The following is a 23,373-nucleotide window of genomic DNA, read 5'->3' as shown; positions in this document are numbered from 1 at the left end:
GAATGTAAGACCCCAGAGAATCTCATCTGATTTTTAATTATTAGAGCAGAGAAAATAGAGGGGACAATGATAGAAATTACCTGCCAGGAACCTCTCTACATTTGTTTAGTTTTAAATATATATGGTGTTGCACCATAGCAAAGGAGATTTACCTAAAAGCACAATTTACTAGCAGCTGGGTAAATGCTGTATTGCTAGGAACAGAATCAGGTGTTTTAAGGAAACAAATACGTTATTCAAGGTCAGGATAACATCAACTGTAAAACAAGAATGTGAGAAATACTTGGGCCAGAGAATGAGGCATGCAACAAGATAGCTGAAGGAACACACCCATACTCAGCAGCTGGCAATGGTGTGATAACACTTTCAAAACAGCCCAGGTTTGGGGAGGAACACTAAAAAAACCCCATACACATTAGTATGACTCCTTGGTTATTAGCACAAAATGGTGCAGGTGGAAAGATTTCATTGTTTTCAGATAAGGAAAACTGAGGAAGCTAATGAAATATACTGCCATTATTTGGAACTTTATTTGCTAGAACAAAGTACCAACCTAAGTCTTTCTGAGCAGAGAGGAACCTACAGGCTTGGATTCTACTGCTTTGATAACAAAAGCCTTGCAAACCAAAAGGGAAAAAAAAATATCCCACCAATGCACTCTAGATGTTACAAACTGCTGCGGTACAGTGACAGGAAAAAACCCAAGTCAGAAAAGCAGAGAGGGTAGTGTAGGTTATAGCTCTGTTGTCTAATTACTGTGCAGAAGCTGCTTTTGTTTCCTCAGGAGCCATGACTGACCCAGTCAAATCCTTGCACATGCATTGTCCAGCAGTGTTTTAGACAAGATATATCACTTCACTTTAAGAGATGCAGCTCATTTTCACATGTCAATACTGAAGCAGCAAGATTGAAGTTATTAACGATTTTAAAAGGTAAACACAAACACTTCAGTGGGTTGGTTTTGGTAGTTGAAATCACTTTTATTTGCAAGGAACGTCACCCATGCTGCACAGTTTCAAATAGACCTTACCAAGGAAAGCTGAAATTTCTCCTCCCCATGTCCTGAAGTGAACAGGACTGGCACAGAAAAAAAAGGAAAAAAAAAACTCAACACACCTGGGAGGTCTAGCACCAGCATCCAATAAAGAAAAGCATTTGATTTCTATTTCAGTTCTTTCATTGGGTATTTTCCCCTTTTCAGTTTGACACCAAAAGAAAAACTGAAAAATTCAATACTAGTGAAACATTGAAATTCTAAACAAGAAAAAAACCCACAGTTGCTCTTGGAACTGGGGAGGTTGCTCTTTCCAAATCTCACTCTTTATGCATCCATCTTGCAGGCGTTCCCTGGATCTCAGTTGCTGGTTTTTGTTTGTTGTTTTTTTTTTTTCTCCTCCTGCTTTTAGCTCTGATGTTTTGAATCTTTGCTTTCATCATTGTTGCTTACTTATTGCTTGAATGTTTCTTTGGTGTTATTTCTGAGTTATATTTTAGGACACCTGTTGAAAAAAATGAATTAAAAAAAAGCAGTTTAGTTTTCCTAGTGTAGAGAATATTCTATACTTATTAATGACAAGATAAGCATGACCAGAATATCTTATAAATTGAGTATCACATCTCCCTAATAGCATCTGTTGATGAGTTGGTGCTTTAACAAAGTGTACATACACAGAACCACAGAATGGCCTGGGTTGGAATGGACCTCAAGGATCCTCTTTGCCCCCTACTGCAGGCAGGGCCACCAACCTCCACATTTAATACTAGACCAGGCTGCCCAGGGCATCATCCAACCTGGCCTTGAACACCTCCAGAGTGTTCACCACTCTCACAGTAAAGAGCTTCCCCCTGACATCCAACCTAAAATCTTCTCTCCTTCAGCTTAAAACCATTTCCCCTTGTACTGCTGTTACTGACCCTTTCAAAGAATTGAGTTACCTATTACCAATAAAGCAAACTTTGTGACAGATACAGGCAGAGGCAGATAAAGATGTTCCTTGAATCACCTATAAAAGGCCATCAGAAGTTACCACCAAGTATCCAGCCTAAAACACATGGATGTGGCCGCATCCCAGGAGCCCTAAAAATCCCATCCCACTCAGAAAATATACTAGCTATACTCCTTACCTGAGAGATAGTAGAGGTGCCTGCAGAACCTGATGTTACTCAGCACCACTCTGCTCAGCCACCGGAGCAGGATTTTCAGCAGGTGTTTCAGTCACTTTTGTCTGAGACACAAAGACAAAAAACTTTAGTTATAGGTAAAGATTGAGTTAAGTCCCTTCTCTGTCCAATAGCAGTTTTTTGGTTTGTTTTATTATTTTTAAAGTAAGATCTGACATGGAGAGAACCACCTTGAGTGGATAGGATAGAACAATAAGGTCTTCTCCTCACTAGGGTAAAGTCTAGTTATTAACAGTTAACCTAAGTCTAGTTTGTGCAGTTCAGTTCATAAGAAACAGGCAATTAAGCCAGCTACCTTTACTACCAACTTGCCGTCGGTTTCCTGTAACATGCTGACAACAGACTTCTCAAATCCCCCTGCCCAAACCTCTTAACACTCAGGCCATCAAAACTCAGCCTGTTACACAGCTAGGAGCATACTTACCTCTTTCCCATCCTGAGCTGGTGTATTGGGTGGACGAGGCCGACGCCGATAGTTGTATGGGCGCCTATACCCACGGCGAAGCGGCTGCTGACTCACAGCACCGGCCTCATGCTGGTTCTCTTTGTTCTCAGCCTCTCCAGTGACAGGGGCAGGACGTGGACGCAGGGGCCCTCTTGAAGAGGCAGGGAAATACATATAAGTACAAAAGTAGCCTAAGACTGTTAAACTAGCTTAATTTCATAAGGAAAATCCAGGAATGGTTCATAAGAAACCAATACGGTGTTGCCTCTCTTGACCACAAAATACACATCTCAAGGAGAGTTGAAGATCACTCACAATGGAAATAAAATACTCTTTTGGGTACTTCAGGAACATTGATTACTTCATCTATGCTGTTCACAACAGTGTCAGAATATGGCTAGAAGTCACTGCTATCTTGTTCCCATTAGGTAGCTTAATTAATCCACAGTTACCCAGTTCCAAAAGCCAATTCAGACTTTCCAAGAAAAAGAAGAGAAACACTAGTATCACTAGATTTATGCATTGCTTGCACTTACATGCACTGGTAACCTAAACAAAAACATAATTCGCTCACATTGGAATGCACATGTTAAGCTACCTCTCACAGGGGGTAGCCCAACACTAATGAGGACTTTCAGTAATAGTTTATACATGTCAGATTACTACACACAATGTCAGTATTATCCACATTCCTGCAGCCCCAGATAATGTTTGTGTTGAGGATGACTATGTTAAGTGTTAGAAAACCTCAGAGTGGAGAAGGAAGGCTTATAGTTCTAGACTCAGCATGAACAAGAGCATTATGTTTAACTGCATGTTAACATGGAACATGGTGTCACTGCAATTAAGGACCACCTCACTATTCCTATGAAGTTCAGCCACTTCTTACTTTTGCATTATTTTGCTCCTTTTTATTGCCTGAGTAAATATGCAACAAAGAACTAGAATTATCAAATTCAAATCAACCCAACCTCCATAAGCTATATTAAAAATAAGATGACCAGATGAGAAGGACCAAGTAAGGTATATCATATGGCAGACTAATTCTTCTCCTTAAAAGTAGTCTCCATAAGGCATTACATTTGTCACTCACCCTTCAAGAGGAAACAATCTGATTTCTTGTGACTTATTTACTTTGCTACTTACAGGAAACTAAAAAGTGTGCAAGACCTCAAAACGTGTAACAGTTAGAGGCTAGGTATTTCATACACTAATATCTTTAACTACATTGAATTACTCAATTATGGGATCACTCCCTCAGCATGGAGGGCTGAAACTGGAGTGGTCATGTCAGAATTAATAATAGACAATTAGGAACAGAAAAAAAAAAAGAATCCTATACAAACCAATTTAAGGTATGACTAACGTAAGTGACTCAGCAAGTTACACTGCTCACATTATATTGCTTATCCCATTGGAAAGTATTTGTGTTCGTGTAAAATCCAAGTAATTCTTTATTTATTTATTCTTTTAAGTAGTCCTGCTGAGCCTTCAAGAACCCCTTTAGCTCAATTCCATGAATCCCTAGGGAAGAATAAAGATAAAGAAGCTTATTTCCCCTACATGGCCTCCTGATGTCCAGTTGTTTCCCACTCTGGAGATTTCCTGAACTAGATACAGTTCACCATTTAGTAATATTGCAACAGTGGTCTCTTCTATGTGACCCACATTACTCAAGCTCCTTGTTTAAGGACCCAAATTAAATGCTTCTATGCAAACACGAAGCACAGAGAATAAACAAGAGGAGTTAGTCGGACACATAAGTTTATCGTGGCCCTAAAATGGAAGGATATGGGCTCTTTAGGAAGAGCAAACAGCAGACAAGAAGGAAGCGCTCCCTCTAAGTCAGTCTCCAGGTGGAATACATGGAACTACACCCGGGGATGGATGAGGAGCTAACCAAGAGATTCTGGACCAGGATTAAAGGGAGGGGAATGACAGCTCACATTACACTGGGGACTACTAAAAGCCAACCAACAATGAAGATTGAGCAGATGAGGCCCTCTATAGATGGGAAGGAGCACCCTCATGTTCAACAAGGGAAAGGAAGCATATAGAGACTGGAAACAAGGATGGAACCAGCCTGGAAGGAACACAATCATTGTCTGCACAGCCAAGAATCTGATTAGAAAAGCTATATACCTAAAAGAACTGAATCTGAGGGGGGACATCAAGAGCAACAACAACAACAACAACAAAAAGGCTTTTAAGTACATTGGTAATAAAAGGAAACTAGGGGAAACATGGTCTATCTTTGTAAGATAGTAGGAGACCTTGTTACCCAGAATATGGAGAAGGCTGAGGTACTCCATAATTCCACCTCCTTCCCCCCCCTTTAAGCTTAACTGGAAAGTGCTCTAACCACACTGCCCAACTCATAGAAAACCAAGAGACTGGAGGAATTAAGAACCACCTGCTGCAGGAAGAGATCAAATTTGAGACCATTTAAGGAACCTGAAGTTGCAAAAATCCACAAGACCTGATAAGATGCATCTAAGGGTCCCAAGGAGCTCTCTTCCACGGACGGGAGGCCCACAACCTCTCTCAAAAGCTTGCTCTGGTATCTCACCACCCTCGCTGTAAAAGACTACCCCTGGACATCTAAATCTCCTCCCCTTTGATTTAAAACCATTTCACCTTGTCCTATCACTATCTGCCAATGTAAGAAGTCAGTTTCCCTCCTAGTTTAGTATCCCTTCAAACATTGGAAAGGATACTAAATGTTATACTCAATGAGGTTTCCCCTGAGCCCTCTCTCCAGAGCAACGAAGCCCAGCTCCCTTAGCCTGCCTTCCCCAAATTGGAGACATGGACATGGCAAATACATCACTCAGTGGATAAGAAATTGCATGGTCACACTCAAACAGTTGCAGTCAGTAACTTGATGTAAAGGTCGAGATCAGTGACAAGGGCATTCCTCAGTGTCTGATATCAGGACTGGCACTATTCACATCTGTCAGTGGCATGGACAAAGTACAACTTACTGAGTACACCCTCAGTAAGTTGGCAGGTGACACCAAGGTAAGTGGTGTAGCTATCACTAGTGGGAAAAAATTCCTTCCAGGGGAACCCTAACAGATTTTAGAGGTACAAACCTTATGAAATTTAATAAGGCCACGTACAAAGTCTTAGGGGTTGGGGCAATCCCAAACATGAATACCAACTAGATGACTGATGGCAGACCTGCTAAAGACTTCGGGAGTGTTAGTGGATGAAGAGATGAACATAAGCTGGCAGTATGTTAACAGCCTAGAAAGCTAACTAGACCTTTAAAAGGTACCTTCCAAGCTAAACTATTTTATGATTTTAAAGATCTTCCCTCCCTTTCCCCCAGCTACCTCCAAGCCTAATAGCCTTTGCTCACTCAATTGCAGTACTTCCTAGCACAGCATACTACAAGGTAACTGAAATCCTACCATGTACCTGATGCTCTATAGGGGACAGAACATGACTTCATTTTTCTCCTGAAAAAACAGGCTCTCTTGTGCATACAAGCAGCATCAGTGCTTAGACCTAAGCTTGAGTGATACATCATCTGGGTCCTGAGCACACAAGCTACTAGTCTGCTACATAGTGCTAGACTACTGGCTTCAGTCCACAGGAAGCTTTACAAAGCACATCTTGCCCCTGCAGACACTGGATCAACCTGCCCCATGTCAAGCAGGACCTAGACTTGTTACTCACCTGAAGAAGTATAAGAATTTAAGCTGGGAAGACATGGAACTTCTCATAACTGAGCAACACATTGAAATGAGTTGGTACAGGACACAACCAACTTTGCCCTTTCTTGACCTGTTCCTGGATCTGAGTAACATACAATGAGATCAAACAACTTCTACAACTATTTTCTTACTCTTAAAAGTTACAGCTTCTTCCTGGTAGTTTCAGCAGTTCTCATTCTCTCCACTTCTATGTACTTGAATGTCTGGGAATTCAGATTTTTACTCTTTAAGCTATCATAGACTATATTTAGTTGCAATAATGAGCAAAGAAAACAGCACAAACCTGCGATAGCGGGGACGATAAGTAGGATTCCTTTGGACTTGCTGATGAATTTGTCCTCCTTCTGTAACCCCATCCTTGATTTCTCCCTCAACACCCTAAAACCGAGATAAAACAGACAAAATAAAAATCAGGGATACAGATGAAGTGGTACCTTACTTCACAGGCAGCATATTGACTGTGTAGCCCAATGACTTCAATATCAGCTCAGACAACAGCAAGTCTGTACAGAAACCCCAAGATACTAAGCCAAAAGGCAGCAGATAAAGCTTTTATTTCAGCAAAGAAAAGATCAAGAGCAGAACAAGAGCTAGCTGCGCTGCTCATGTTCCTAATAGTGAGGGACAAAGCCAACAGTAGTGCCCCCTCCCTGCCCCAAGGGAAAGGTAAAAGAACCTGACAGAACTTTCCAATGCATACAAAGTAGGTTTCAAGACATGACACTGAACTGCAAAAAGGTAACTATGTTAGGGAAAGGCGGCTATTGACCTGAACATTTCTGTATTTGGAAGACTAACTGAAAGTTACCATGCTGAGCACTGCAAGGGACCTACTCTGACTTCATTAAGCAAGATTCACTTTCCCCAAGAGAAAAAACACCAAGTTCAAGGAAAGAAAAATACTGCGCCATATCAAATACTCGCTCATATATCCACACAATATCAGCCCCTTTAGCTGAAAAATGGATGAAGTTGTATTACAGCATTCTTTTCTCCTCAAAATATAAGACTACTGGCATATGAGGTCACCGTGACTTACAGTTCCAATTTTACTATTCTTTGCTCCAAAATAAAGGATTCAACAAGAGATCCGAAAAGAGAATATTTACTGCATCTGAATCAGCACATAACAAAAGCTATTTATTCCTGATGCCTCCTATAGTCCACTTAAGAATTGTTTGAAAAAAAATACATTTCTGAGCATTATAGAATTTATATCCACTTTGCAATACTACTCTATTGTTTATATTAAAACACTTTGTTCTATGTAGCTTGACAGTTAAACCTGTGAGGAGTGATCAATATCTGCCTCACACAGTGAAGCGTGTGTGCCAGTAACAGAAAGATGCGGCTATTCAGTCTAGGAAAGCACAGATATGGGAGACCAAAGAAAAAGCAACATCTGAAAGGAAAAGAAGCAAAAATCAAAACAAGTGTCTTACTGTCTCCCTTGTACTATGGTCCTGTGCAAGTTTCAGCATATCACTGTTTCCCTTTTCCAGGATTTCTAACCAAGCAATTGAAATTCTAGTGCTGCAGTGCCAGACATATGAAAACACAAAGGCCTAGAAGGTCTTGTCTAAGAGACAACATACCAGAGGTTAACAAAGCATCATCCATCTCAACAGTAAGGAAGAGTGCAAAGTCATCTTTTCATCAGCCAAAGCTCCCTTATAGCACTGGATAATTAGCGTTGCATTCACTGCTCTTTAAAAGATAGTATTGAATTCTTATGTCTTTAATAACAAAGCCCAAACACATTCCTCCCCACAGAACACTGCACTGAAATCTCAGATAAAGAACAGTCTCTAGCTCCTTTAGTGACAAAAGCCTTGAAAAAGCTTTCACTGAAAAACAATGCAGGCACTGTTTCCCTGTTCATCTTGAACAGAATGTTGATATGTCAGTATTTTATGTGGGCTAGTTCTAAGTAGCTAGTTGAAAACATGAATTACTTAGCCTAGAAATATCAGTGATTTCCTGCATCTTCTGCAGTATCACAAGAACTCAATTAGCACATTCATACAGCTAACAATTACTCAGATCTACAGTTTAACCAGAAGACAGAACCTAAGCTTTGAGATTGTTTTATTATACTGACAATAAATTATATTCATTTATTTCAGAAACTTCATTTGTACTATTAAAAGCACCAAACTCCCAGCACATGCATGATCAACTACATGGTATACTTAACAATCTCCACTGAAGCCTTCTAACTCTACATACTACCTTTTAGTAATACACCGGGTCATCCTAAGAGATGGATGTAAAGAAATGTCAGCTTCTCACACTTCCCTCTGAAGACTACCAAAATAGGTAAACATGCTGTACATGACACAAAGACACCAAGTTTTAATCCCTCCCCTGAACAGAATGTCTTTAAGCATTTACTGTAACCCCAAGTAGCTTTCTTTGCCACACATCTTCAATTTTAACTCATTAGTTCTTAGATTTCTTCAAATCATTCTCTAATTTTTATACAGTAGCACTCATGTTTTCACATCCTCTCAGTAGCGTCTGTCTCTCATCAGTATCATCCCTTATAATATTCCCCAAGAAATTTTTACCTGATATGTGTATAACTTTTGTTAGTAATACACATCGTACTGAAGAGGATATCATCAGTTCAAGGTTATTTCATGATCCATTGCCTGTACTAGTATTCTGATTACAGCTCCCTGTCATGTCTACACTACCACAGCTTGTGGAAGACTGCAGCCTCTTATCTTCAGAAAAAGAAATTGAAGATTCCTATATAAAGTCCTGTTTTCCACAGAACTCCCCACGCAGTTCAAATAAAAGTCCATTATAGCTGGTTAAAAGCCTCAGGCTGCTGAAGGTTCTCTTCAAGAGTGAAGAAATTCATACTGCATACTCAAAAATAGGTCAAGTTAGTTATGTCTAGACCACAGACACACTTGAGCTAGCATGGCTAACAGAAAACAGCATCTAGCACTTAAATCCCATAGAACTAAGCAAGGAAAAATAGGTCTTGCTTGGCTAGAAGGTTGGACTGGAGTTAAGTAACATCAGTTAAAAGTTCTAGAAGGCTGAAAGTCACCTCAACATATTAAAGCTGAATATTATTACAATCCATAAACTACAGTTTTAAATTTTCCTCCCCCCACTTCCCCCCCCCCCCCCCCTTTGGTAAACAGTATGAGCAATACAGCAGCTGAGTTGTGGAAAAATCTTTTGCCACTGTAGCCCAGTACATCAGAAGAGCAACAGGCCTAAGTACAGTAAAGTCTATTCCTTGAGGTGTGCAACAGTTGTATATAAACAAGAAAACATTCTTTAGACATAGAAGGCTGAGCACAGCATCAGTTAAGTTTAAGTCTTGGAAGTAGAGTTATTTCCATCTAACTATTTTGCAGGACTCACAGAGAGGCACCACCTTTATTCTCCATGAATGGTACCCTACAGCTCAGACATGGCTAATTTCTCTACCCCTGCACAAAGTTCAGCAAGCATAACTGCAGCCAGAAATAGCATTCTCAGAACTCTTGACTGAGCTCTTCACTGTGAGTGAGGTATCACTTAAGCAAATCATACACACCCAAGCTTATGTGATTAGACGGCATGTATTTAAGAACATTCAAGGAACTGGCCACTATCATCTTTGAAAAGTTACCACAATCATGGAGTTTATTTGGTTATCTGTTAAAGGCAGACATAGTACTGTAAGTTCTCAAAAATCTTTGATAGCAGAACAAAATCTACTTTTAAGCTCACAAGTGACACCAGATCTAAAGGAACAATCAAGACATTGTCAGGCAGGCTGGACACTCAGAGGAATCTTATACTGAAGAAGAAGATAAAAGAAACTTCATGAGCTGTTATCATCAGCACACTTTGAAGGTCATAATGCTTCCAGAATCATGGATTGCTGAGGAAGACCAGTTGCTTCTAGTTGCTTCTAATATATATAATTGCTATTATTATTTTACATATAAATATATATATCTCTCAAAATTTCCAGACCCCAGACACAAAAACATTGAAGTCTGCTGTGTTTTGGATACCAGTCTGAGGATTTGTATATAAGCAAGTGTAAGGAAGTGACATGGTAACTTAATTCTGCTCCCCCTCTTACACCAAGTACTGGGATCTAAGTTACACTATTACCTGCAAGTCAGAGCTCCACCTGCAGGAGTTTCTGCCAGATGTCCAAGAGAAAATGGTTCTGTGTGAGAACCTTGAGACTGAATGTTCCCTATGCCTGAGACAAGCCTTACACAATCATTCTTCAGGCAAAAGGAAAACAGATGCTTTACATACTTGCAGTACAGAGGGGTGTCAAAGCCCAGATATGTTTGCTCATTTAAAATCTGAAGCAGGTCCCAGACAATATAAATACCATCAACTAAAGCATTCACTCAACAGTTGAATGAGATACTAATTACAAGATAGCAAGAGGAAGCAGAATTGATACAAGAACATCACTAACTGACATTCCTCATTTCTGGTTTATTAGCTCACTAACAAAACTCGTAGCTCTCCGCTGCATGGAATGAAAGTGTAAGCTGCAAACTATCCCTACAAAGACACACTCAGTAATAAAGTATCAGTTACTACCACCAACTTCTAGCAGTCTCCAGGGCTTCACTCAGAAAGAATGTCTTTCATGTTATTTAAAGTTTGGTGGTACCTAGCAGCATTAAAAGAAAAGGCTTCAATAGACAAGCATCAACAGCTAGGCTATAAGGAAGGATGCCTGTATACTGGCAATGCCGCAGAACAAAATGGAGAGGTATGTTGCTTGGGTAAAGCAAGATTTTCATACTAGATCACCACATACTCCTGTATACAATCAGACTCAATTGTTAGGAAAAAAAATACATATATATATACACTGTCAAACCTGCACTGCATTCAAGTCATTGGACTGTTACAGGCATCAATGCAGCAAAAGCATAACACAGATAATAGTAACTGCCAGAATTACAGACACACATCACTTATTTAGACTTCCCTCTGCAAAATCTCACAGGAAAGCTTTCCAAACCTACACACTACATGTTTATAACTCCTTTGTTCAAAGAGAAAAATGTGTTCTTATACTGCACTGCTGTAGACAGGTCTGTTAAGGGACACTGTGTTAAGAGTAGCAACTAGTCTGTCAAACTATTACTGCACCATAGAAAAACAGTGAGCTTTTAAGCAAAAAAGTTTCTCCAACCAACTTTCATAAGTGATTGTAACGATGCTTACTGAAGGAAGTATGAATATTTCCTATTGCTTCATGTAAAGAGCATGGTTAACTGCATAGGTGTCTTATTTCTCAACAAGCAGATATCCTAACACCAAAAAGATACTTAAGACAGTTCTAGAATCGGATGAAAATAAAGACAGGACACCCAGTAACAGAGCTATCATTGACAACATCAGCGATGTGCTAGAAAAAGCCAGATTATTACTGAAGAACACTCACAACTTAATTAAGTTGAACCTGTAGCTCCCTCTCTTGAGAAAACTAGAATTACTGTGGAGGTAGGGTGACCATTGTTGAAAAATAAATAAATAAAAATTAAACCTACACTTCGAGGTGGTCCACGGCGTCTGCCAAAATAGCCACGTCGGTAGCGGCGACGGTCTGCAGCATAGCGGCTGCCTTCTACAGGGACTCCATCTGGCCCAGTGACATTAGCTGCTTCTGCACCCTGAAAAACAAAACAAACAAACAAAAACAAAAAAGGCATGGGTATGCAAGAGAAGAGCCAGGTATAGCAAGAAAGGGAAGGAAGATAAAACATGAAGCTTGTATGCATAACATTATTTCCTAGCTATCAAGACTCGTTCATCACAGGTAATGCAAAAGCAGACCTGTTATGCATAATTCTGATGATACAGCATGAAAATTTGAGTGCCATCCACACCAGAGATTAATACATTAAAAAGACTAGATATACAGCAAAACTGGTGTTAGTTCTCAGAAGAACACTGAGAACTCTATGAGATTATACCTCTATGCCTCAGTAATCTCACCTTCTCTCCCTCGACCACATCAAATTCTACAGTCTCTCCATCACCAACACTGCGCAGATACTTCCGTGGGTTGTTCTTCTTTATAGCAGTCTTTAAATAAAGATACAGAAAGATGCATTAGTTCACTTTATACCCTAAAAGCCTCGTAGATGAGGAAAGAATAGTCTTTCTGCTACAGTCTCAAATCCACATACCAGATTATCAGCCACCACACCAGAACACATAAAATACATAGATCTCTTCTCACAGGGTTTCCTCTTTACTGAGTCAGAATTTACTTTCTCAATACTCATGAGCTTACAAAGCAGCTGTCACCCCAAGATTCCTTCTCTCAAGCCTACTGCATATCTGGACAATTCTGGATGAATTTTTTATTTCCTGCATGCTCTACCAAGGTGCAACTGCAGAAATGATTAAGAGACGCACTGAACACTACAAAGAACTTAAAAATCAAGAGCATTTTGGAGGAGGCAACATTAATGAAAATGTATTTTAGCAGTTCATGGTATCTAAAGAATTACTTCAACTCTAAAATAACAAACAAGCATTTTACCTAAGCACTGTAAGGGAGAACCCAGAAAGTTAAGCAAGTCCCTACCAAACACAGGGAAACAGTACTAGAACAGATTATTTCAGACATCTTTCAGACAAACACTAAAATGTTATTAACAACATCATTTAGATCCAGTTGGTATTACTCTCAATCCCTGAACTCACAGAAACAATTGAGCATCCACTATTGATAGGCTGTAAAATCATTCTAGGGTGCTTTCCAGTTGGAGGCATGCTACCAGATTCCTAAAATGCTCTAGGCAAGGCAAAGCAAGGCAAGGCTACTATCAGTTCATTAAGTACGGACTTACAAACGTAAGAGACTAAAGAACACTAAGCAACACGTACACTCAAGATGCCAATATGTCAAGCCAGCATTTGATTTATTTTTTTTTTTTACTGAAGTACTCTTCAATTAAAGACCAATATACTTCAAGTTTCCTGATACAGGTGTCTTGTTAGCATAAATGAGGTAGGTATAGATCTAATACTTAGAAGTACACAAATCCCATTACAGAGATGGGGCACAAGGTAAAAACAGAAGAAGTCATCTGCAATTTACAAAAAGCAGGCCAAATGAAGATTATCCAAGTTGCTGCCAGTGCATGGCAACTATAGTCACTTATCAACAGTGGGGAATATTTTAGGCTACTGAAGTAACAAATGAAAAAGTCAGTTTAAATTCAGCCTGACCAGTTTAGAAAACATACTTTTATTTGTTGATGAAAAACCACCCCCCTTCTTTTAAGGCAATAGGCCTACATGTCCTTGTAGCACTGCAGCTGCACACCTAGACAGTTATTCTCTGTACACTGCAGTGTCCCTGAGGAATGTGAGAGCATAGACAGTATTGATACCAAAGCAAAATAACAATCCAAGAATTTTTCTGATACAGGAGCGGAACGAACCGCTCATGTACATTCTTTTGGGAAACAACAAAACTGGCAGACTCCCACTCTCCTAAAGAGACAGCTCTGCTTTCCTGCTAACCTTTTAGGAACAGCACATTACTAAAACCATCTGGAAGTGCTAGCTTTTCAATAAGCAAGTAATATTAACACTAGAATTGTTAACTTACTGTAGATTAAGAGTTTAATTATTCCACTACTACTTGTATTGAAATAATTGCCACGACCTCAATAGACTTGTGCTCTGACATGTTAACAAGATGTATTTTCAAGGCTTCTTTCTTGCAAAGGGGGAGAACTATAAGATCACCTTTCAGCAAAGGGCATACTTGAAATAAATAAGAAAAGTAATGGAAGATGAATTCAATAGGACTTCACAACTGCTATTTCAAACTTGCATATAGGGACTTCAGAATTTAGATTTGCAACTGCATAGAAGACAGAAGCTACTACTTGGTAGACTTAGTTCATTTTATGAAGGCAACCAGGAATAATTCAGTGTACATCCTAGAATTCAGAGTAGAAACTGTATGATTCTACTACTGCTCCACCAGCAGTATGTATACACTGAAGAAATAAGATGCTTAGAGGCCCGAACTTTAAGCTTGGTGAAAAGACTTTCACTCTGTATACCCAGGAAGGAGAGAATACTGTTCTCCCTGCTGCTGTTCATCACCATCCTGCAGGCTTCAGGGCCTCTGAATCAAGGGACAGATAATTTGTATTAACATAGTTTATTGCTCAGTGTTAAGATCTTTTCCAAAGGGACACCAATGAACAGAAGGCTATGACAGAATGAGGTAGTTCTGCACTCTGTTTGGAAAAGTTCTTTCCACACACACAATATCACATCATGTTTACATCCGGTACAGTTGCAATAAAAGCCACATCTGCCACACCAGTTACTGATACATCTATATTAGGCTGCACTATAGGCACTATAACATAAGAGGAATACAGATCAGTTCAGAAAAGAAAGCCATTTACCTCATTCACTGCACTAGCTTCCTCTTTGCTGCTTCTTGATTCCAAGTCTTTCTCATAAAGTTTAACTTCTCTGGCTATGCATACTTCCAATAGGGTTAAACTGCAAGATACCCCAACACACTCCACCTAGACAGCACTCCACAAGTCAACTGCACAAAGATGCAAGTAAGACAAAGCCAAGCAAGACTCTCTCTTCACCATACTACTGTTTGTGCCTCTGCAAGGCAAAGGGTTAATTCAAAGCAAGCCATGCATGTCCTAAAGCGAAAAGCATTTTAATCTGTGCTCAGTTTATAGATAGCATCCAATAGCCATACACTGAGAATTAACCCCCTATCCTGATCATGAGACCAGGCTGTTCCCTTCTGTGTGTACACACATGGGCAGTGGAGGGGGGTGGTCTCTGTTTAACTAGGTCAACCTTATTCTTAAAGGATTAGCTGTGTAATCCAGCCCATCCCAGACTGGGCACAGGGGAAGTAGAGGAGGAGCTGCACATGCACTAACCACCAAAGACAGGGAGCTCTCAGCAGTAGGACTCACTCTCCTCCCTCACAGCCCAGCAGATCTGGCTCTCCAACACTGAGCAGTGACCACAAGGCCCCAGGATCAAGTATCTCCTCCCAGCAAATTACGGGAGGAAAAAGAAGGCATATCACCCCTTTACACCCTCACTTCCTGATGCTGTGTATTAAAACAACTCAAAACTAAGAAGCTTCAGAATGTGACTGCAGCTGAGGCAGGCTGCATTTGGGAGACCTTACTCTATCACAGAGTCCACAAACAAGTTCTATTTGATGTGAGCTTGCATGCCATGTAGTATTTCTAAAACATCAAGCTAGTTTCGCTTTAGTGTTTATACCTAGAGCATCTCATTTTCTGTGGTGGAAAGGAAATCAAAGTTCTACCACCAGTTTACAAACATCTCCACACATGATAAAACAGCACAGACAGTAGCTTGCCGCTGGCCTTCATTGCTTTTGAAGCTTCCGCAGACAGTCTTCCCATAGAAAATGATGCTCCGAGTCACTTTTGTCATCAGAAGGACAGCTGGATGTCCTCAGACAAATCTCAGAGACACCCTGTTGTTCATGCTACCTATGCAAAATAGGTTTTACTACAAGAAATTTTGTGCACCTTTTTCTAGATACACTGCCACTGTGCTGTTGATATTCATCTGAATCAGTGTGCACAGAACAAGGTTGTTAAAGCAGAGGGACTGTTAGAGATTTGTTTATTAAGACCTCTTGAGACATTCATACACACATCAAGAGCTCTCACTACTAGTCCACTAACTCAACTAGGAATGCATACTGAGAACATGGACTGGCACTACCTTAAGTTGTTCCAGGCACTAGTCTTACTCAGTTTCATCCATTTTAGGAATAATGAGTCTAAACCCCTTGTTATGACAAGAAACAGTTATGATGTTTAGTTTAGTTCGTGGCTTCATGACTAATTTGGCATTCAGCAGCAATTTTAACTACACACAAACACCCTCTTCCCTCAGAGACCAACTCTGAGGGTAAGTTCACCAGTTATATTTCATGGAGATTCTGTCACTTTCATGCTACAGAGGAATCTTGCGATTTTAACAATCACATAGCCAGCAGACCTTTCATACAAGACAAGCTCCAAGTGCAGTATTTCATTTGTTGCTAAAGCTTTAGATGATGCAAAAGCAGATCTAAGCCAGCCAATCAGTTAGCATCAGAATGCAAGCAGCATCCTCTGCCTTCCCACAAGTTGTCTGTGACCCAAGACTCGTGATATAAACTTAGAACAGCCTACCAACAGTTCATGGAAGGTTAGCCAATGGCAGGCTGATTGGCAGCCTCTCCCTCCTTGGGCACACTCAGCACACAGGCTTCCATCCCTTCTTCTCAAGAACAGCTGCCTCATGGAGCAACAGCTGATGGCAACCCAACCTGGTCAAAAGCCAGACCAGATCACTTTCTCTCCAATACCAGGGAGGGCAGACAGAACAGACCCACAGATTAAGATGGTGGGAAAAAACAAGACACAGGATGAAAATGACAAAGTAGAGGAAAAGGGAGGGAAACCTGGGTGCAGGTGGAGCTTTAAAGTTCAAATTAAGGCAGACACAAGAAAGCATGAAGGTCTGCAGTATCTACTCCTTCAAATTTGACTTTGAGAGAGGAAGGAAACACACCCTTGTATTCCTCCCTGAAACACATGCATGCCAAATTGAGATATCTGAAGTAAATACTCTAAGAAGCAGCCAAGGTAAGCTGACCCCAGTGAACCAGCTGTTCTAAAAGTTACACTAGAAGCCTATTGTAGGCCAAGGACAACATTTATCTTTAACTACAAATACCACACTCTTACCTGATGAACAAACACATCTTCTTTGGTATCATTTCTGCAAAAAGAAAGTAACAAGTCATAAGAGTTCAGACTAACAGACTTAAATAGAGATCTCTGACTTCACAAGTAAGGCCTCCCTTCCACCAGCCCATCACACATCGCCTGGATTCCACACATTCTGTATTAGGCTATGCTACCAAGACCCCAGCCTGACTTTTCCAGTATCTTACCTTTAATAGCAGTAAGGACTTCTCATTCCTCAGAGAAGTGGGGGAAAGGGAGGGAGGTGCCCCATAATTCATAGGGAAGTGTTTTGTGTTGAAACAAGACACTGAATAAGTAATGACTGGACTACTTGCCTTTCACTGTACCACTACCCCACCTCCCAGAACCTCCACAGTGCCTGCAACCTGATCTGTTATCCCAGAGGTCAAGCAACACTACCAACAGGACTGGCCACAGCTGTTAACAGCTCTCCTTTCAGTGAAGCTTAAAGCAACCCTGCACAAGGTGCTAAGAGCATCCACTGGAGGGAGAGCCAGAAAACGACTCATATGGTTGTCTAGATTACACCAGCCATTTCAGCCTCCCACATGTAAAACCTGAAGATGTATGTATGAGGATACAGAACTGACACAACAGGAAAAACCTAGATTCAACAGTCTAGTCTGTTCACTCAGTTCTCTGTAGAAGGAGCAGGTACGTCCTTCATAAAGGCTTTGTGAAGATAATATCATTCTAACCTTGCTATGCTTAGAATAAGTAACTTCAGCTTTGTGAGACAGTTATTATACCACATCCAGCAGAAGACCCTCCCTTAAAAGTGCTCTGAAAGACTTTAGAAGTATTTATCAATTCAAGCATTTCTTCAACCATACATAGCAGCAGACAGTAGTTGCCAGACACGGGGCTATAATAAAGTGAGCTTCAGATCCACAAAACAGGACTCTTCTACCCCATTCTAGTGTTCAACTAACCCAGACCTGCCTGCCACATAGCAATTCGTGGGCTTGCAGGACAAGAAGTATGTATCCTGCAAGACATGTGACCTACAGGCTGGTAACCCTGCCACAGCAGGGGGGTTAGAACTTCAACATCTTTAAGGCCCCTTCCAACCCAAGCAGTTCTATGAGTCTAAGTGTTCACTATGCAGGAACCACTCTATATTTTCCACCCTACACACGCCACTGGGCAAAGGACCTCCTCAGAGGAAACCCAAGGTTACTGAATGCCTGGCCACTAAGTACACAAGCTTGCAGTCAGCTCCTTGGGTCACCGTTTGAACCAATAACACATGGTATATTATCCATATAACGAGTCCTTATACAGTATATGCATGGCCACCAATTTAAACATACCTGTTGATAAAGCCGTATCCATTTCTGACGTTGAACCACTTGACTGTGCCAAGAACTTTTGTTGCTGGAAAAATAGTTCAAACAATAATTATTACAATCAATAATAACACAAAAGTGTAATAAAAAATGCTTTTATATCTGCATGTGAGGTCTCAGACCAGACCTGGTCTCCTTCCTTAATTCTGAAGTTTTACCTTTAACTCCATTTCAGTATTTCAGTTTATGCCAATGTAGTAGCAGGAAATATTGCTTCCACTTGCTGCATGATTGTAGATGGTGGAAGCTACCAAGTCCACCCTTATTTTATATAGAGTCAACCATTCATCTTCCATCTCCATTTTATTTCTTATTCCAGAAACAAGAAATGAACCTTTAAACCTCTGGTGATTGCCAGTCACGCGTTCTCTTTCACTTAGTAGTTGTATGTTTTTCACATCTAGCAGAAAGAAGCTGTTTAGAAGCACTCTTTCACTCAAACATCCCTCCTTTCCTCTTCCTTGGAAACCTGAGCTGGCTGAAGCAGCAGTATGGCAGAGACCATCCAACAATCTCATGCGAGAATGGCAGCACACGTTTATTTTTATGCATGATCTCTCTCTTGCATCATAAACCTCACTCTAAACAAAAGCCCAACATCTGTTTCATGTTTATATTTCTCACTCCGGAGCTCTTCCACGAAGTATCAGCTGTAAACTGATCAACTATATGCCCCGAAGCTTCGAGAAAGAAGACAACTTCTTGTCTCACAATAGCAAACTCACGTCTTAAGTAGAAATCAGATTGTAGTGTCTTAAAGGACCTGGTGGAACTTGTTCCACCAACACATGGGCAATGTGTGGGAGGGACTCCGTTGTGATGGAGGTAGTTCAGCCTCTTCCTTGTCAGCAACTGGGTGGGGACTACAAGCTTTTCCCTTCCCAAAGGTGCAGGAAAGGGAGAACTTGGGGATCTATAAAAGTTATTTGGTACACTGCAACTGTATGGCAGTGCTGTATGTAATACACCAAGTCAAGCAGTCACACTGCATAATTCGACCAGCAGACACATGCTAAGGATCTAGTCAGACAAATGCCAACTTTCTAAGGAAAAAAATAAATAACAATTAAATGGGAAAAAGACTTCTAGGGACAACCTCAGCCTGCTTGAGGCAAAAAGAAAACATACTGGAAACAGTTACCTTCTTTTGTATTCTTCCCTAAACATTCACAGGGCAATAGCATAGCTAAGCAGACCCCTGGCCTTAGGCAGTCTTGCCACTGACATACACACCTTCCTGACAGACAAAAAGTGACCTTAACCTCCAGATACACAGCTGCAATAGAAATGTTTGCTGGTAGCAGTTCATTGCTAAACTGTTGTTGAGGTCTACTGGAAGAAGCAACAGACTGCTTTATCATCACACTTCAGCAAAGGTTTTGGCAAATGCTCATATTCAGCAGCAAACAATTACAGTCTCCCATGATTTTGCCTTTTCTAAATATAATTGTCACTAGAGGAAAAAAAGGCTGTATCTAGTACAGCATCCATTCCCAGCTTTCCCCTCATTTTCAAGAAGGGGAAAGTCCATGTTTTGCTACCCGGCATTGACTGAAGGATAACAGTTACCACTCTTACAATTGGTTTAGTTTCATCGGATCATATCTAGGTCCAGATACTTGTTGCTATTATGAAGGCACAAAACACAGGTAAGAGCTCACTGCACTGAGCAAGTCAACAGAGGGAAGTGAGGGAGAAGACAATCTGAGGGTTTTAGTCTGCTTTAATAAACAAAGCTAATACGACCAATTGCCTTATCATTCTTTCCTTCTCTCAAAATAGCCATGAATATGTTGGCCTGCTTCAATCAGACCAGGAGGAGGATGAGAAGCCTGACAATCACAAAGCTCTCAGAGGAGCCAGAAAACTAGTGGAAGGAAAGGTAGTCAAAACTCATCCTATGCGGCCAGATGGCTGCTGATAAATGGAAATCTGCACACACAGCTTCAGAGCTAGGTAGAACAACACTCTTCCTTTTGCACAAGCTGTCATAGACTGCAGGAAGCCTCCAGCACATTCCTAAGGTGGTATACTAGGCAAGTAGTATTTCCTCGCCTGTATTAGTGTAACAGTGTCCCCTTAAGCATCACCAAGAGGGTAAGAACATTAGACTCTTTATTATGCTCCATGTGATCACAGCACAGCTGTTGTTAAGCCTGAGCTGTCATAGTGGAGAGATCAGGCAGGTAGGACAAGCCCAGAGGAAATCATAACCAGTTTCACTGACAATTCAAAGAAGGCACTTAATGCGATGAGTCTTATCCCACTGGCAAGCAAAAGCTCAGAGATTCCCTACAAGATGCTGTGCACATATCAGGGGACTCATCAGCCACTCCCACCCACATTTAAATAGCCTTGTTTTCCTTAATTCAGCAGTGAAAAAGCACATGAAAGCTGATCTGTCCTTATACCTTAGGAGTTAGCCACTTGGACACACTAGGGAAGCCTCAAACCTTGCTTCCAATGTGATCTTTTGGAGAGGAGATTGAAGTGCATTGTACCATAAGACCTATTACAAGACTACTACATCCGTTTGAGCCCATTTTTAATTACATCATTTCCTCGTGTCTGAGGAAAAAGCTTGCCTAACATTAAAGTCAGTTTCCAGAAGCATCACTATGGTGGGTTATTCTTCCAACTAGACCAGGAAAAGCACTCTCTCTCTTCACCCCCTCCAGGAAAAGGTGGGGCTGGAAGTGGGGGCCTGATCTGCATGAAAATATTACCAAGAACATACCACTAATCTACTTTGCTAGGCTGCTTCCCACTGGAGTTCCAATGAGGTCTTTACCTGCTCCTGCATCTGCTGCACTAAGATTTCAATTCTAAAGGGAAGAGAAGATGCAGCTCAGGAAGCTGAGGGCTCTGTAAGCCTTATTTTTGTCTTGTTAACCTCTTAAAAGTTAAGTGGTTATTAATAGCCGATTATAAGTAAGATAAACAGGTTACAAACAGTAGCTTGCTTCCACTTGAGCAGTTTCAGCTTAGACTTACATCCATGCCATTTCAACAGGTTGGTCCTGTTTAGCTACAGTTTAAGCAGAAATAAAACATACTAGGTATGTACAGGGCTGGAGCACTGAGGCAGCAATTTGGCACTTTCGCTATTGTAAAAGCAACAGTTACAAAATAAAACCAAACAAACAGATCCTAAAGACACTATTGGAGCAGCTGCTGTCCTTTAAGAGTAAAGAAGTTCCGCCAAGACTTCAGAGATCCGGGCTCACTTCTATCCACCCGCTCTGCCAACAGCCGATTCCGGCTCGCAGCCCCACGCCCGCCCGTATCGCTCCGGGCGGTGCCGGGACGCTCACCCCGCAGCACGGATCGGGCACGCAGCAGGTGCCGGCAAGCCGGCCCCGCAGCCAGCGGCTCTCCAACATGGCTGCGCTCGCTTTCCCCGCTGCCCACGCATCCCCCGCCCGACGCTCCTCGACACGGGGGCCCCGTAGAATAAGGAGTGGGAAGCCGCGCCCCGGCTCCACGCACGACCGGCAGCGGCGCCGCCGCCCAACTTCGCGTTGAGTTGCGTGCGAGCCAGGCCCCGCTCCGCCGACGGCTCCCCCCGAAGCCGCCGCCACCCCGCGCCCAGCCTGACTCACGGCTGCGGGAAACGGGGGCAGGACTGGGGGTGTCTGCGAGCGGGCAGCGGCTCCACCCGGCCCGGGGCGCAACGTGAGCGCACCGTCAGCCCTCCTCCCGCAGCCGCTACGCGATGCCACGCGATCCCCCCCGCACCCACCGAGCACCCACCGAGCACTTTCTTCTCCGTCTCCCCCGCGGCTGCGGCGGTCGCGGAGCCGGACGGGGCTGGTGCCACCTCTCCGCCCGATGCTCCCGGCGCGGCGCCGCCGACGGGGCTCTTGGGCTTGACGTCCGGTTGGGAGCCGGCAGCAGGGGGCGGCGGCGTGGGGGCAGCGGCAGCGGGCGCCGTGCCGGTAGCGGTGCTGGTCTCCGCCGCCTCGCTCATATTAGTTGGCAGCAGGACGGGTGCGCGGCGCGGAGCAGCTGTTCTTCGTGCCCGCGCTGGGTCTTACTGCCCCTAAAATGGCCCCGCCGAAGTTTTAACACAGTCAGCGGGGGCCGGCGCCGGGACTTGCGCCGCCTCATTAGCATTTAAAGGGGCCGCACTGAGCTCGCGGCTGCACCGAGTGAGAGGGGGGACGGCGTGGGGATCGGTCACGGTGAGGTGAGGGGTGCGCACCGTACACGGGTGAGTGTGTCAGTGCTGTGTACAGGTGGCCGTGTGTGCCACAAGAGTGCGGGTGTGAACGCCGAGCTTGTGTGTGTGTGTGTGTGTGCCTGGAACAGGCTGCCCAGGGAGGTTGTGGATGCCCCGTCCTTGGAGGTGTTCAAGACCAGGTTGGACAGGGCCCTGGGCAACCTGATCTAGTAAATGTGTATGTTTGGTGGCCCTGCCAGGCAGGGGGGTTGGAACTACATGATCCTTGAGGTCCCTTCCAACCCAGGTCATTCTGTGATTCTGTGTGTGCGTGTGGAGCTGAGCGCCGCGAGTGCATGCCCGTCTGCGTGGGTACCCGCAGGAACCCCGCTGTGCGTGGGGTTGTGTATAGATAGATACATACGCACACACGACTGCAGTCGAGAGTCCGAGATGTCAGTAGGCTCGTGGCCGTGTATTGCTGCTTGCTCCCACCCGTGTGCAGACAAACCCGCTTCTGTGCTCTGGCGGCGGTGCCTGTGAATGCGCCTCTGCCCCGTGCTCTGTATGGCGGATCAGTTCGTTCTGGACCCGAGTTCGCGTGCGCTCCGTTGGAGACAAACGTCTAGAGATGAGGTGAGCGTGTGTGTGCGCCTTGGTTTTGTTGCCCCTGTTTTCTTGCCACGCTGCTACTTACTTACCC

At 42.6% G+C, this 23,373-nt stretch overlaps 1 protein-coding gene across 1 annotated transcript; it reads right to left on the bottom strand.

Annotated features, from left to right (window-relative positions):
• Positions 1–955: 955 nt before the first annotated feature.
• YBX3 (Y-box binding protein 3) lies at positions 956–22,569 on the bottom strand. The gene is made up of 9 exons (XM_015874038.2): positions 22,262–22,569; positions 18,473–18,536; positions 17,136–17,169; positions 12,340–12,429; positions 11,892–12,014; positions 6,632–6,726; positions 2,606–2,777; positions 2,125–2,225; positions 956–1,499 (listed from the first exon to the last, which is right to left on the bottom strand). Exons 1-8 carry the CDS (start codon positions 22,476–22,478, stop codon positions 2,160–2,162), a joined length of 861 nt encoding a protein of 286 aa, XP_015729524.1. The 5' UTR covers positions 22,479–22,569; the 3' UTR covers positions 956–1,499; positions 2,125–2,159.
• Between the last annotated feature and the right edge of the window lie 804 nt (positions 22,570–23,373).

This window comes from Coturnix japonica, chromosome 1 (genome assembly GCF_001577835.2).
Source record: "Coturnix japonica isolate 7356 chromosome 1, Coturnix japonica 2.1, whole genome shotgun sequence".
Lineage (NCBI taxonomy): Eukaryota > Metazoa > Chordata > Aves > Galliformes > Phasianidae > Coturnix > Coturnix japonica.
This window is presented reverse-complemented; position numbering and strand designations above follow the sequence as displayed.

Bases quoted from the DNA above. Each gene is read 5' to 3' on its own strand.
- YBX3 (XM_015874038.2), bottom strand. From the start codon at position 22,478: ATGAGCGAGGCGGCGGAGACCAGCACCGCTACCGGCACGGCGCCCGCT. The intron at 2,778-6,631 runs GTTTGTGCTGTT...TGCCTCTTCAAG, and splicing joins TATCGTCCCCGCTATCGCAG to AGGGCCCCTGCGTCCACGTC. The intron at 2,226-2,605 runs GTAAGTATGCTC...TTTGTGTCTCAG, and splicing joins CAGCTCAGGATGGGAAAGAG to ACAAAAGTGACTGAAACACC.